The 15839-nt window shown below is 40.4% G+C and overlaps 1 protein-coding gene across 1 annotated transcript in view; it reads left to right on the top strand.

Moving 5' to 3' along the window:
• The window catches only part of LOC146132078 (uncharacterized), a 30378-nt gene extending 14703 nt beyond the window's left edge, over positions 1 to 15675 (top strand). The window contains exons 4-9 of the mRNA XM_083397202.1: positions 1414 to 1538; positions 7779 to 7889; positions 10341 to 10484; positions 11417 to 11528; positions 12075 to 12220; positions 13708 to 15675. Of these exons, the coding sequence (XP_083253328.1) occupies positions 1414 to 1538; positions 7779 to 7889; positions 10341 to 10484; positions 11417 to 11528; positions 12075 to 12220; positions 13708 to 14343 (1274 nt within the window). The 3' untranslated portion in view covers positions 14344 to 15675. The remainder of the gene's footprint in view (positions 1 to 1413; positions 1539 to 7778; positions 7890 to 10340; positions 10485 to 11416; positions 11529 to 12074; positions 12221 to 13707) is intronic.
• The last annotated feature ends 164 nt before the right edge of the window (positions 15676 to 15839 follow it).

Below are 15839 nucleotides of genomic sequence, written 5' to 3'. Positions count from 1 at the left end.
GTGCGAGAGTCCAAACGAATCGATCGAATGTTAATACCGTATCGTTCTATGCGCAGTCATAGTCAACACGCAAAGAGAAGTTCGGGATTCGGCCAACGTATTTCGATGCATGGTGCATTGGCAGCCGCTCTGATTCGTTTGGAAGGCAAACCTTATTTTCCAAGGGCACCAAATGTCAGTGTGGTTGCCCAACCCTATCCCGAGCCTATATGACGTAATACACGCGTAATAATGCCCTTTCAGTCGACAAAATCGAACGCGGGTCAAAATTGCCCAGTTGGCTCCTGACTGTAGTCATAAATTGAAGAGAACATTTTGAACTGGTTTTCGAAGTATGAAAACGGCACAAAAGAATGCTGAAAAATGGGTCAAGGCTATTTCGCCTTGAAAACGTAAAAGGCCAAGCGGCGATAAAAAGATTGTCGAACAAAGGCAGGCCTTTGCGGAACGGTCGTGTGACCTTACCTGAACCTTACAGCGTGCTTGCTGTCAACTAAATATGGCCGTTTGTACGAGAAGTAAGTCAATTTTGTCGCACGATTGCGTTCTCGCATCGGAAACGCTTCTGTATTTGCGCACAAATGCATTTGCTTGCAGTTTTCACACAAGTAGCCTAATACACATTAATATCTAACCCAGTGGTTCTCAACCGGTTTGCCGCAGCCCCCTGGTGTTTCTAACGCTCAAAGATGCCGATAGGTATTTAGGATTTTTTAACAATCTGATCTTCGCTCAAATTGGTAAGCTTTCTGATACAACTATAAGTGTACGTTTTTTTTTTCGAAAAGCGAAGCGATGTATAGTTAAATATTATACACCCTAACAAAACAAAAAAACGATGTACCTTGAATTGTAGTAAAAGCACGTGTTGCTCCTGATATTATCGCTAAAAGTCTTGGTTGTTGCGTCTTCAGGTCATTGCTGTACCACAAATTGGTCGCACTAAATAATTCTATTCTGCATATTTTATAGGCTAGAGACTATGTTCTCGTACTGTATTTATGGCAGGGATTCTTAAACTAATATTTAACGCAGACCCCTAAAAAACAATTTTGGGTTCGTGTTGGCCAGCAAGGTCGACATGTTTTTCTTCGTCCAAACTAGTTCACGTATAGCCCCAAGAGGTCAGTGTACCCAGGGCCGTTTTAAGGGTACTGTAGTCCTAAGGCTGTATACTAATGAAGGGCCTAATTTTGCAAACCAAGCTAAAAAAAAGTAATAAAAATTCATACAACTACTCGCAAGTTTAACCCTAAAAAATCCGATTTTTTCTAGGGCCCAAGGCTATAACCGTGGTAGCCTAATGGTTAATCCGGTACTGCTTGTACCCCAGTCTAAGGATCCTTGCAGAATATGGCAAGGCGCTGGGTCGGTCTTACGTTGGCTAAAATGAGTATATTACGCTAATTGCAGACGACCGGGTGGACACTGTGTACGTGCTGGCGGTTCACTGCATCTTCCTAGTGGCCCTTCTTTTCATGGCCGCCTGCACCGTCACCTTTCAGGTCAAGCTCTTTCGTATGTCCTTCGACAAAAAGGTAAGAAAGTCTACTTACCTGCCCCGTAGCTCTTAATCCCTGGCTTTAAAAAAGGTTTAAAGTGTGGCCATTGCTAGATACACCAACATTCTCTCGTTGTGCAAAATTGTGAACCATTGGACTACGAGAAAAATGCTTCAAACAGTTTAGTTCTGGTGCCCATTACACCTAATTACCCCAATAGAAAGGTTTACACTTTCCATTTTCGTATTGATTTTGCTATCGTGGTCATGCAAAAAAACACAGTTTGTCGTTTCAATACAGAAGGGCAACTTATCAAGTTTTACCGCTGATTGCACTCGGTTTGGTGCGGCGGTGGTGCTGGTTCGTGACTGATTGACAAGAGTCGTTTTGCACGCCAAGCCATTTCGCGTGTTACGTAAAACGACGGGCGCGACATCAAAAAATCGATTCGCGAATCTAGCGAATCGGACGAAAAACACCCAGCGACCTATTACGCAATACTGCACGACGCAGCTGAAATCCGACCTACAACTTCACCGCATCGCAATGGGAATTGGGCGTGTTGGAAGTTAATTAAAAAACAATATAACCTTAATTCAAATAAAATCCCTCGCCGGTGGGCCACTATAGCATACGGCAGGGGAGTCTAAGCCAGGACTTCTCCGGTTCCCCGTGGCCCACGGCGCCCATGACGTCAGAACGTGCGTCATCGAGGATAGCTTATCGCTCGAGCTGCCTGCTCGGATTAAGGAACGCATTTGTCAGCGTTCGCTCGCCGGCTGCTGACCGTTAAACGGCCCTGTGCGCCTTTTTGCTTTTATCGCGGCGCTTTTTGGTAAAGGTGGGCTTTGCCGTCCCTGTCTTCAAAGTGTTTTAAGAGCCCTTGACTCACTGCTTTTACGCGATAACTTACTTCGATACACAGATCTACCAATCGCGTTAACGGCAGTGTTGTAAACAAGTCATTTGTTTTTTTGAAACAGTAACTTGAGTGCGCTTAGGTTATTCAAAGTATGCTTTTCGCCTATATGTTTAGTCTGCATTGAACTACAGACAGCTGATGACCGCAAATACTCGTTGACAATAGCGATGCCGATTCAATTTCAAATTATTGCGAACTCACGCAGCTTTTTATCTCATGAGGAAATTTTATAAATAATACAAGGTTGGAAAATGGACAACTCCTCTTAGTTAATTTTACACTTGGTACGGAAAGGATTTTGTTACTTATGTACGACAATAGTTCTTGGGTCGTAATTTTTTAGATTTGAACTTTCTTTTGTTTTTAAAAGTTTTCTTGTCTTTATATAATATGTAGGTGTATTTTTGCAAAATTATAATTTGACGCCTGTCTTATAAAATTGAGGTGCCCATAACTTTGTTTTTTAACGGAGGCCTATGTAAAACAGGTTGCGAACCAATGATCCAAATGTTCTTCGATCATATACTTAAACAAATCACAGCTTCTGTGCCGTACAGCCAACACTCAATGCCCGAACACCCAGTAATAGCCTGTTCGTAGCCCGATCTCCGGATGTTTGGAGCCGTAAATTGCCTTGGAACATACATGGCTGTAGAAACCACTAAATACGCTTGTTGTTGGTCAGGTGTATTTTTGCTAATTATAATTTGAGGTCTGTCTTTTAAAATTGAGGGCTCTATAATTTTCTTTTTTACCAAAGGCAGTATGTAAAACAGGTTCCGATCATGCTAGACAAATCACAGAAAAAAATGTTTAGCGATGTGTCATACAGGCCAACTCTCAGTGCTCAAAAGGCCCAGAAACCCTGTTCGTAGCCCGATTCCCGAATCTTTGGCGCCGCAAATTGCCCATGGTACATGCATTGCATGGGCTCGGCGAAAGGCGGACACAAAGCTAAGTGTGCATTTGTGAGAAGCGCGCCTGGCTTGATTGCAAGCACGACGGACAGTAATGATCGCACCCCTGGCGACATTGACGCATTGGGAGTTGTACAGTGCTGTGCACCCCCTGCGATGCGAGGGTGGCGAGGCGGTTTGATCGAGTGTCTGGCCACTTTGCCCCCCACCATCAGCCCTGGCCCGATCGCGATAACGAATTGTTCCTGCGCTAATTGCCGATGCGCACTTTGCGTCAGTCGAGCTATTTCGACGAAGTTGTGCTTGGTTTGGGGTCGGCAGTTCAAATGGTCAGAAAACAATGCTACTATGTTACATTTTTTTAATTTATTAATTTTAAACGTATTCCAAAATAAATGTAAAAATAGGCACATCTCAAATTTCGACATTGTTTTTTAAAGAATACATTGCTTTGATTGGCAGCATTGGCTAATTTCGACGCTAAACTCTTTCAAAAACAAAAAAAGAGTCCAGTTCATTATTTTACTTTCAGACTATTAAATGTAGCCTAATGTTGGCACTTACATGTTGTAGCTTTCGAGTATTTTCTCAAAAAATTAGCGCCAGTTTATATAATGGCGTATGGGCGTCAACCGAAAAACAAAATTAACCAAAAAAAAAATAATATTTATAAAGTCATTTGATATATCCGTAGCAGAACTGTTTTTTTTTTAGGTACAATATCCGCTGATCTGTAATGTAGCTTTATAACGAATATCAAGGCCAGACAGGTCGAGTAAATCGATGTCACATTAACTGATATTGATACAAGTACGTGTCTAGAGGTTTTTCAAAGATAATGACGATTTACTCGACCTTTTTGATTTTTAAATTCATTATCAATCTGTTTTTTATTTGTAGCACTTCGACTTAAAGTTCACCATCAGTGCGTGGGCGTTGAGAAACCAACGAACGTAAACTTGTGCCTTTGACCTATATTTGGCCGTATTGCGGCAATTTGTGTACTCGAAGCTATTATTTCCTGTTATCGGGCTTCTACCAACAAAAAGAATTGAAAAATATTTCGTTCGGTATATTTTCAGTTGCGGCTTGTAGATTTCCGAATGGACCGATTGGAATGAAATTTGGTTGTTGGCCCATTTTATCTGGCTTTTCTTAAATTTTCGAGAATCATTACGTCACTAATTACATTGACTTACATCTTATATATCTGGTAACTCAATGTTACGAATTACGCGATTTCACACACAATCTACTTAGGGTCGTAATCTAAACATTGTTGCCGAAACACTTATCTAAGGAATTTCCCGCATACAATAGAATGTAAAACGATAATTATGCTTTTGAATCAGTTAATATTTAAAACCAGTCAACAAATCTAATGATTGTTGGTTGTTTTATTTTGCGTAAGGACTAAAACCATTCAATATTTTTTGTTATATTCCATATTTATTTAAGATACTAATTATTTTGTGACGCTCAAATGGCTTGTATATTTGCTTACTTCCTAGAGCAGCGGTTCTCAGCCAGTGGCTCACTGGTGGGCCATGGAAACTTTTGAGGTGGGCCACAGACCAATTTAAAAAAGTTAGAACTATTAAAGAGTTTAGTTTCATCTGTGTATATACACTATACTTAATTTTACAGGAATAACTGCTTGGGGGAGGAATTGAGAAGAAATGTAAATGAAACGTAAATTTATTGTTCAGAAGCAAGTACCTCCCTAATACACGGTTGAATAAATAATCTGTTTTGATATATGCTCCGCTATTTTTTGTTCCAAACCTTTTTTATAGTTTGTTCTTTTATCAAAATCATTGAGCCACACAATTTTTGTGCAACGAAAATGGGCCACGAGAGAAAAAAGGTTGAAAACCACTGCCCTAGAGAGTCCTAAGAGTCCTAGAGTCGTAGACTGTAAGCCAGTGTTTCGTAACCGGGTTTAAAGTTTTTACTACATAGGCATCGACAAGTAAAAATTATATAAACACGTATGTTTTATATTGTGGAATAATTTTTCCATTTGCCACCCCGTCACCTGACAAACGTACGTGCCGTACCGGTTGAGGAGCGCTGTGCTCTAAGCAGACGCGATTTTTAATGGGTCGCGTACACCCCTTCCTGCTTGGTACAACACCCCTTCCTGCTTGGTACAAAGGCGAAGTTTAAACCAAATTCAAAAGCGAGGCTCGCCAGCAGTCGCCATAAATATGGGGTTGTTAAACGCCGATTCCCGACCGTTTAGCCTCGCGACCGGCAGCTGTCCCGATTTCGCTGAACGGGCGAGTTTCAAACGTGTCAAGCACCCTTTGCTATGCAAGCGGATATCCTCGCCATAAGCCCAGATCTATTCTCGCCAGCAGTTTAAGGGCCGGTTTGCCCAAGCACCTGTCTGACTTCTTCTGTTACCTCTCCTCTTTGTTGGCCGTTGTGGAAAGGCTGGCCGCTGATCATTACCTTATTATTGTGGTTTATTTTGTTAAAAATGACATTTAACAAAAAAACGAAAAATCGGAGATGATTGTGTCATCCGAAGCCCATAATTAAGCTTGTTATTTATTTCACAACTAACGTGAACCTCTTTAAAAATGTTAAATCCATACTTGTGATGTTTAAAAACGTTTTTTCTAAAGTGTGTGAACGATGTCATGTAAAAAAATAGCTAAGGGTTGTAGTAAAAATACAAAGGCTCTAACAAAACTAAGTTATAATGATTTAATGTTCCAATTAAACAATGGGCATTGCACCGACCACGATTCTTTTCTTAAAGAGGTTCACCACTCGGCCAGATGCATACTGTGACAAATACATGTAGATTGGTTAAACCTAAACAAAAAGTGCAAAAAATGGAATGGCCTCTGGCCGAACTTTCCTACCACCAAAGAAGAGTAGGCCGCCATGAAAGGTTTATGAGTGCCAGGTTGAACATAAGGGAGCGATTATGCAGGAGTTTAACGAGCGTGGGGTTGTACGTTAACAACCGCCCTTCGCATTTCACCTGTCGGTCGTTATTGCCTTAGACGTTATTTCATCCTAAAGTTCAATGCGCATTTGGTATGAAGACTACGTTCACCAGGTATAGCTTTGTTCTCAGTCGTCTGCCACATGTAGTTTGCTAAATAACATGCATGAATAATGTAAGGTAATCTGTCGTGAAAAGAAATCCATTTTATTACGTAACCCACAAGGCCAATCCGAAGAGATTTAGACAAATTATGGATGACGTTTTTAGCTAAGATTTTATTGAAAACTAATTTCAATTTTGGTTATACCCTAAAATACACGGATCTGTAATGTAGCTTGATAATGAATTAAGCCAAAAATGCTAAAGATAATTAACTGAAGATGGTACAAGTTCGTTTAGAAACGTCTTTATCAAGATGATGTCGATCTACTCGACCTTTTTGGCTTTGTAATTCATTATCAAGCTTAATTTTATTCTACTTTAACAGTCTGGTAATTAAGCCAAATCTTAAGGGGAACATAAACTTGGGCACCAAAAAATATAAGCTTCGTTTTTTCTTATGAGGGTGTATTGGTAGTTTGGTTTGTAAGTGGCCTACAGTGCCCAACAACAATAGTTTATTTAGGGCGGACAATAAAGGAGTTTCTGGCACATAAGCTTTCCAGATCTTTTGTCTGTAGAAAAAGGCGGCAAAGATTAGCGTCCTATCAGCTTCAACCCGAGGTTATCTTTATTTGTGCGTCATTCCCCCCCCCCTGATTTCGCCGCAGCGCGATAGGCGAGTGTTTTTGGCCTCCCCTAGGCCCTTTAGTTACACCCGGGTGGTCTTTGCGAACACCTGTTTTTATATCGCTGAAAGGAACCAGACCTCGACTATTTTTCAAGAAAACTTGGCCTATGTGAAAAGCTTCTGTCATAATAACACAAGCCGAATTGTGTTGATTGATTCTGTCCGAAGTCCTGCTTACCGGAGGGCGCATATGTTCTGACTTTTTGGAAACCGGGCGTTCTTGATACTGAACCACTTATACCGTACTTAACTTTAAACTTGAAATTAAAATGTTTGTTTAATTCAGACACTGTGCACATTTTGAAGGCCAGGCAACACTTATTGTTGTATACTTTTTACCTTATTTTGTTAACCGTTGTTTCGTTTCCTGAAAAAATAGTTTAGGTTTATAAGCCCAAATAGACTTTCAGGTTGTGCCTAAAAAGCGGCACTGTTAAGCGAGTAGAGAGTAGATTTTTTAAGTTTAAAGTCCTGCATAACAAGCATAAACTGTGTTTTGAGTTGTTGTAAGTATTTTTGTCTAGGCTAGCAAAAAAGCGTCGCCCAATTTTACCCATGTGAACTTAAATCTAGGTATACAGGTTTACACAACGGCCACGTATTCGCTTTAGCACTTTTTACCGTTCGCGCTCTCACATGTCAGCTTTCATATTGTTTAATTCGGACGCCATTTTTGTTCCAGCACAAGTCGGCGGTAAAGAAGAAGCGAACGTCGGGACGCCGAACTCGGAACGCTACCATCACAACAATGGCCGTCTGCCTCATCTTCATCATATGCTATCTTCCCTACGTGGTGAGTAAAACTAGCGGTTTTACGTTCAAGACAGAATCGCTGCCACGGTTTACAAATTAAGAATGAAATATATCGGACCAGTATCGATAGTGTAACGCAGGGGTTCCCTACCTGTGGTACGCGAAGGCTGTTCAGGTGGTATGCAAGTGGCTTTCGTTTTTTTCACAAAACCCTGGATTCACAACTTAATATTTTGTATACTTAAAAAAACTTCCCCGAAGCTTAACCTTATTGCAACGAACTTTTCCTATTGTTTCGAAACAATGCGATCTTCAAAATACAGGCCATGTCAATTGTCGACAAGGAGCACAGTTGCTTTATAAAGCGTACAACGCTGTGGGATAGTGGTCCTAGGTTATGTCAAATGATTGCTCTTGATAGATATAATCTACTGTTTTATAGCTTACTCTACAATTAGCGTTGAATAATGCTAGTTGTAAGCTAAAAATAGATAAAAATATGATTCGATCAAATTAGTTTTCTGCAAGAAATGGTACGCGTGACACTACAGAGCGATCGTAAAAAAGGTTGGGAATCCCTGCTGTAACGTGATAACGGGTATCGGCTTTGACCCAAAACGATCGGATGATCCCTAACGATGACTGATACATAACAGGCATAAACAGAGCCGGACGAACTACGCAACGGCGGGGTTCACTTTCGCCGACCCACCAAACCCCACAAACCCCCGCTAGCCCAACTTCCCCGCGCTTATCGCGTAATGCGCGCGCGGTCACGACGCCGTCTCTCGGGCACGGGATGTTCGTGACGCATGGGCGTAGCAGTGACGTCACGGTTGCCTAGCAACCCACCTTTGCTTGTTGACGCGACGTGTTGCACAACACAAACGTATACTTGGTTGTGAACGTCGCTAGAAAACAACTTGTTGTTGCCTCCCACGTGTCCGCTTCGTTGGTGATTTCCCGCGATTGGGCAAGAGGAAGTTTAGATCAGAGGACTTCTTTTCTAATTTGCAGAGTTGTAATGACTTGACTTAAGTCTTTTGGGCGAAATGACTTTATTTGACTGAAGCTTTTTAGACAAATGATTTTGCTTAAAATAAAGTGTTTCCATGCATTTTTTTGTAAAATTTGGTTAATTATCCTAATTTTTGCACATAAAACAATTTGCTTGGTGTATATTGCGGTTTTGGTTATTTTTTAAGTTAAGGTATTGCTCATAATTATTCGGTCGAGTTTATCTAATTTTAATAGCTTAACGTGTTATTTTTATGACCAAGGACTTGACTTGGAATTGACTTGCTCTATAATTTTGACTTAACTGGAACTTGACTAGTTATTTATTAAAAAAATGACGTGGGCTTGGGTTATTTCACATATGACGTGACTTAGACAGACTTAACTTATTTTACAAATGACTTGAGTGGGACTTTAGTAAAATTGCTAATTGTCTCGCGTTTGTTTTGATGCCTCTGTGCGTTTGTTGTCGGCGGCACCAATCGTCTGGTCGCCTTCCTGATAAACGCCAATCATCACACGGCAAACTTTTAATGATCTATCAAACTGGGTTGGCAACCCTACACAGGGGGGCGCGCAATAAGTTTAAAAGATGACAAGTTGCACAAGCTCTTTGCGTCTGTTTATATTAAGTTTGTTCTGACATTCGATAAACAATTCCAACAGTGACGAAACACAAAATCATTAGGATACACATTAATTTTAACGAATGCGTGCCGAAGCAGATAACGAGAAATATTTTATTTTAACTAATATAACAAATCACAAAACCGCAAATTAGAGCAAGCAGAGTGTTTTGTATGCTAAAATTGAGATCAACAATCCCATTGTAAGCTTAACCCAACTTTTTTGAAACTATGACTTAAATATAAGTCAAGTCCTTTTTCCAAAATACTGAAGTTAAATGAAGTTATTTTGCCCAAAAGTCTTTAGAAAAAAAGTCTTTATCAACTCAAGAAAAAAAAAGTCTTTAGCAACTCAAGTCTTTAGAAAACATTGACTTTAGTGCACTTAAGTCAGTTTATTGACGAGCAAACTGCCCAAGGTGTTTCGACCAGTGGTGAAAGATTTGAAAAAGAAAGAAAAAAAGGCTGTTTTTTTGCCAGGCCATCCCGCTAACTCGTTGAACGTATTCAAACAGCTATTTTAGTTACATATTCGCGCACGACATGGAACGAAAACCTCCGATTTCATATAAGGGTATTTGTTTTAAACGTCCTGGCGAAACTTAGTGACGTTATGACGAAAATTTGTGACGTCATCTCTAAAAATTCCATGCGTTTCGGTGAGAAAATTATTCTCCACTTTCAACGCTGGTTTCGATCATGGCCAACTTCTTAAAAAAAATTGTTCAACGGGGCGACAGAGGTCACCCAAAAGTCACAATGACGCCGTCAAAAGGCCAGCGCCCGCTCTATAACGCTTTCGCCTTTGTGTTACGAACGTCACTCACAAGTTCTTTTTCCACTGACAGGTTAGGGTCATGTACGAGTCGTCGTCTGGCAATCGTTCGGCGACCCTTCTCACCTGGGCCACGTTCGCGCTTGCCTTCCTTCAACCGCTGCTTAACCCGGTCGTTTATGTGGCAACCAATGTACGCTACCGACAGGAACTGCAGGTATACATGCTTCTTTTCTTAGCGCTTAAAACAACGGGTCATGGGCAGAGGCTGATCTAGTAAGGCAAGTCCCCTTAAACTGTATTTTTGCCTATTTTAACTGCGCTAACGCAAAAAATGTCGTATAGAGAGAGGCGTGCGTCGTATTACACCTTTGAAACGAAAACGGTTTTGCAACTCAAACGATATAAAAGTGTTTTTTTGCTTTGGGTGAATTGATAAAATCTTGGTAAAGTGTAGCTTTCGAAATGAAAGTAACACCTTCGAACGTAAAACTGTCTAATAAGCTTACTTCTTTACGACTTTAGGGGCCCTAAACCGAAATTAATCCTTTTTAGGCAATGTTAGGGCATCTAACCTTGAATTACATCGTAGGTTAAGTTTTACTAACCTTGCCCTTATAAAACACTTTTTGTATTCGGGTTTTCGATGGCCGACAAGAGTTCAAGAAGGCACCTGGTATACTGCTGTTTGTAAAAAATGCTCCGTTGTCGTTGGTCATTATGACTATACATACGGGTAAGGTCACAAATCTCCACAGTTCATAAATGAATTTGGTCACTTTGTAATGAAGCGCGATTTTAGTCTTTCAATTAAAAGTATCAACATAATATTGTATTTCGCTACAGTTATAATCGTTTTGTAATTTGTTTAAAAAGCAAAAATGTTTAACTATTTCCTTAAGATTGGGAGAAATTATAGAAAGCAATTTTACTTTGCTTTGAGTTGTAATGTGTCGCGAGGTTGCTTTTACAACTTAGTCATTTGCTCTAAAACTGTATTTACCAAAGTTTACCACACAAATTTCATTAACTAAACAATATGTTAAAGTCACATATTGTTAAAGCTTTGTAAAATGCGATACAGACAACAGACAGGTCGCATTGCCGAGAAAATAATTAACCGAAGAGATTCATTTGCGTTGCGTTCAGGTTCTGGTGCGAAACATGAAAGCCTCGGAGCTTGACAGTTCGAGCGACAGCCAACATCATGGAAACTCAAGGGGAGCTTTCTCGGAGTTCCGGCGGCGAATTTCAGGTAATAATTTGAAGGCTGTGTTATACACAAGATTTTAGTTTGTGGTAAATGCCAACAGCAAAGCCTATAGTTACCTAAAAAACATAATTAAGGAAAATAAACCCAATTCTACCAAAACGAGGAATCTATTTTATTAACGCTTCGTGTTCATTTCAGCTGTACAGATTTTTAGCCTATTATTCGTAAACTAAGCAGTAAACCATTTTCCTTTATATTGATTACATTTCCATAGTTCTGTTCTTTAAAAAAAAAGTTTTTTGGCCCCACGGAATTTAGCCTTTAATCATGCTAAAGGTTATTAATAGTATTTCATCAGAAACATTTATCGGATGAAAACCCAAATTAAACTAACCGAATTTTTTATAAAGCTCACTTTATTTATTGAAAAATAAATTGTTTTTATTCATTCATTGAATTGGAATAGGCAGTTCAAGCAAATTAGACACAAAACTGGATCTCCGACCCGCTATTCTCAGTTCTGACAGCTTTCCAGCTCTTAATAAAAAAAAGTTTGGTGACCCCTGTGTGTTGTTTTAGGTAAAAGCGTGAAACACGGGAGTCAGAAAAACAAGTGGAGCAAATGCAGCCACCAGGGGTCGATCACGAGCCCCACCCAGGGGCAGCACAACAACGGGAACCACCTGAAAAGCAACCAGCTGTCTATCTGCAGCAGCAAAAAGCCGAGCCCCCATCCTGACGTAAGAGACTTTTTTTTCGTAACTACGATTACCGGGTTGATTTCGAACATACAGTACGAAATTCGTATTAAGTTCAAATGCAATTTAATATCAGTGCTTACCTGAAGTGCAGTGAATTTCTACTTAGTTTGTTTTTTGTTTGCAAAAATGGCAAACAATTTTCCAGTGTGGTATGACTTTAAGTCACTGTTTTTATATGAATTGACATAACACAAGTCATTTGGGTAAAATTACTTGACTTGACTCAAGTCTTTTGCACAAATGACTTTGGCTGAAATAAGGTTATTCCACTCGCAATATTTTATAAAACTGGGTTATTTATCTTAATTTTGCACATAAAACAATTAACTTGCTGTATGTTGCGTTTTTGTCGAGTTATTGCTCATAACAGGACAGGTTTACTAGTTTTAATAGTTCGACGCAGTGTTGTAAACGAGTTATTTTAAAATGAAGTCCCAGTCATTTGTAAAATAACTTGAGTCAAGTCTTTTTAAATGAATATCAAGTCAAGTCCCAGTCCAAGTCATCAGTTGCCTAAGTCAAGTCATAATTTGAGCCAGTCAATTTCAAGTCACGTGTCAAGTGATTGACTTAAGTAATAACAACACTGGTTCTACGTACTGGATTTGGATGTGAATTGCCTTAATTATGTCCTGACTGGGACTTGACTTGGGCAACTGATAGCTTGGACTGTGACTTTACTTGTTATTTAAAAATACTTTACTTAAGGACTTCACTCATTTCAAAACTTGCTTACAACACTATAATTTTCGCACTCACCAGTACATTAACCCTTCAATTTTTTGCCTGCATCGCTAGGAAGTCTTTGGAGTGTCAGTTTACTGATGATAATCGCATATTCATTGAATATTTATTTTAACACCAAATATTTGCGATTTGAACACTAGTGTTGCCTGAATCGATTTAAAAAGCGATTTAAACAAAACTTAAAGGTGGTAAATGAAATCTCGATTGCCCGTCTCTTTTTTTGAAATTGTTTCTCGACTTAACTATCAAGTTAAACAAAAAATCGTCGCCATGTTGGAAATAGAGTACGTTTACATAAAATACATTTGACATTAAGTTCAGGCTTCAGGCTGTATCTTTGTTTAAATTAAAATAGTTGCGTTTGACTTTAGCATTTAACGTCAAAGTGTATAGCATTGATTTGACTGAAAGTTCCGGTACAGCATTGGAATCGACTAAACACATAACAAACACATGGTATTGTTTCGCTTTTTAAAATTTCCACGACATTTAAACCAGAACTTTTACCTCAAGCGTTTAGAAATAATTGTAAAATTGCTCTTCCGGCAAACAACGTTTCGATTACCTATATTCGGGTAATCTTATTCAAGGAAATATAACAGCAACCATAAGCGAAAAATATATTATATAAACTCATCAAACGAAAAGCAAGAATAGATATTAATTCGTTTACAAAAAAAAATGTTTTTTATCGAGTCCAACTTTTCTGTCTTACGCAGTCGCTGGTGGGATCCAGCAGTCAGCGCGTTCTGCAGCGGATCGGACAGCGGCGCACCATATCTGCCGCGTGTCGCGAACCCTCGACCAGCAGCGGAATCCGCTCGTTCGGCAGTCACGAGCATCTGGCCGTGCCTCCGTCGTCGCACAAGTTCGGACGCTTGGGACGCTTCAGCGAGGAAGACTCGCAAATTGACGCAACAGACGCCAGCATCGGTTTCCGCGAGCGGAGCCAGACCTTGTCGGGGTCCTCCGGCGCCGGGAAATCCCCCTACGGCAAATGCACCCTGGCTGCGAGCGCGTGCAGCACCAGCGTGCCTCTACTGATCGGCGCGCCCAAGCCCAAGTCGACCAGCGCCGAGATCCGCGTATTCGTGACGAGCCCAGGACGCGCCGGACGAAACCGCGGGATCTCGAGCGCCGAAACGCCGCGGAAACCCGGAAGCTTCCCGAAGTCCGACGACCGGCCGTCGAGCGATTACGCGTCGGCGCAGCGCAGGTCGAGCAACACCTCGTGCGCCTCTTCCGACGATGAGGACCTCAGCTTTAGTCTTCCGGAGGTTTTTGAAGAGAAGCCGCGGCACAGGGACAGCGGTGTGGGCGAGCCCAACGAGGGCGGCCACGCCCACATTTCCTGAGCCTTTCGTCGTTAAGTTTTACAGAAACGGGCGTTGTTCGCCTTTCGTCCGATCCAAGTGGAAAGAGTTTGCCAATGTGTTCGGAAGCCGATTTTTACTGGGAGCGGTTTGGTTCGACCCATGGTTTACGCCTATGTCAAAATCGATGGTAAATGCATTTGAGCCATGGTTTGGGATTAAATTCGGCGTTAATTCGGTGCAAACCTATTTTAAAATAACTTTAAAACATGAAAAGGTAACGTAACTTAAATAACATCACGTTAGTACGTTTTATTTCATCACACAGCTTGACCACAAAAATGACATCCTTTGGTATCTGGCATCGGTTCAGCAATACATGTTTACCTAAACCTCGGGTATCGCTTTCAGCAAATAATACGAAGTAGCGGACATCCCGAGTCGAAAACCATAAGAGGCTTAACGCTATTCTGATCAATTTTTTGTTTTTTTGTGGTCGATTTACTTCAATCTGTATCCCGTTCAGCGATTATAGCTTGGGCAACATTAGGAAGTCGATACGTTCCAAATACACGACGCTTTGCAACGTTTTCTAGATGCTTATACGGCTAAAAATGGGGCGTGCAATTTTCATTATTGTATCATGTGTTTAGCTGCGCATGGCGTTCTTACTGTAACATAATTTGTTTCACTAATCTCAGTTAAGCTGCTGCGTATGGCTACCAGCCAGCTTACAATATTATTATTGGTATAAAATTATATTCTTTACCTGATTTTCTGTGAAGCTGTATTCACGTTGTTGTTTTGTCATTGTGGTGCAACGCGAGCCGTCTAATATACCACAAGTAAGTGACAAGCCCATGACTATAGGGCATGTCCAATAATATCGGATCGGAGCCGATACCGGATGCCAACTGGTAGTATCGGTACTCATCTGATACTAGGGTGGTATCGCTGGTAATCCGATACCAAACTGATTTTGAAATTTCAGCCGTGACTTGCGATCAACTGAAGCTATGCTACTATTTTTAGGCTAACAACAGAAAATTTCTAACCCTACAGCAAATTTAAGCACAAGCACCTTGAAAAAAATACCATTGTTTCGTTTTCATCATTTTAGCTTGTTTGAGCGTAGTTACAACGTCATTTGGAAACGGAACGGATCCTAATACTTTTTGTCCGAAAAATATGGTATCGGTACAAAATTTCAAGCAGGACATCCCAACCCAGAACTATTCATTCCGATTTCGCTTTTATAGCCATTTTGCCTATTCTGGTAACTATGTTGTTGACCCGCAGCACAAACGCCAAGTTTTTTGGTATATAACAAAAGACAAATAAAATATTTGTTAGAAGTGAATTAAGGCATCACAACATTAACTTCATGGCTGTTTATAGCAACGAAAGCATTACTTTATATGAAGGTTTGTTTCTCCCTTTATAGATCTCTGCATATGTTTTTTTTTTCAAAAAAGCTACTTTTAGGCTTTATAAGACTGCATCAAACGTGCTTCTCTACTGGTGTTCAATACCTCACA

The sequence above is a fragment of the Ascidiella aspersa genome, chromosome 9, assembly GCF_963924565.1.
Source record: "Ascidiella aspersa chromosome 9, kaAscAspe10.2, whole genome shotgun sequence".
NCBI classification, from domain to species: Eukaryota; Metazoa; Chordata; class Ascidiacea; order Phlebobranchia; family Ascidiidae; genus Ascidiella; species Ascidiella aspersa.
The sequence above is the reverse complement of the archived record's forward strand: the minus strand, read 5'-3'. Positions and strand labels throughout refer to the sequence as shown.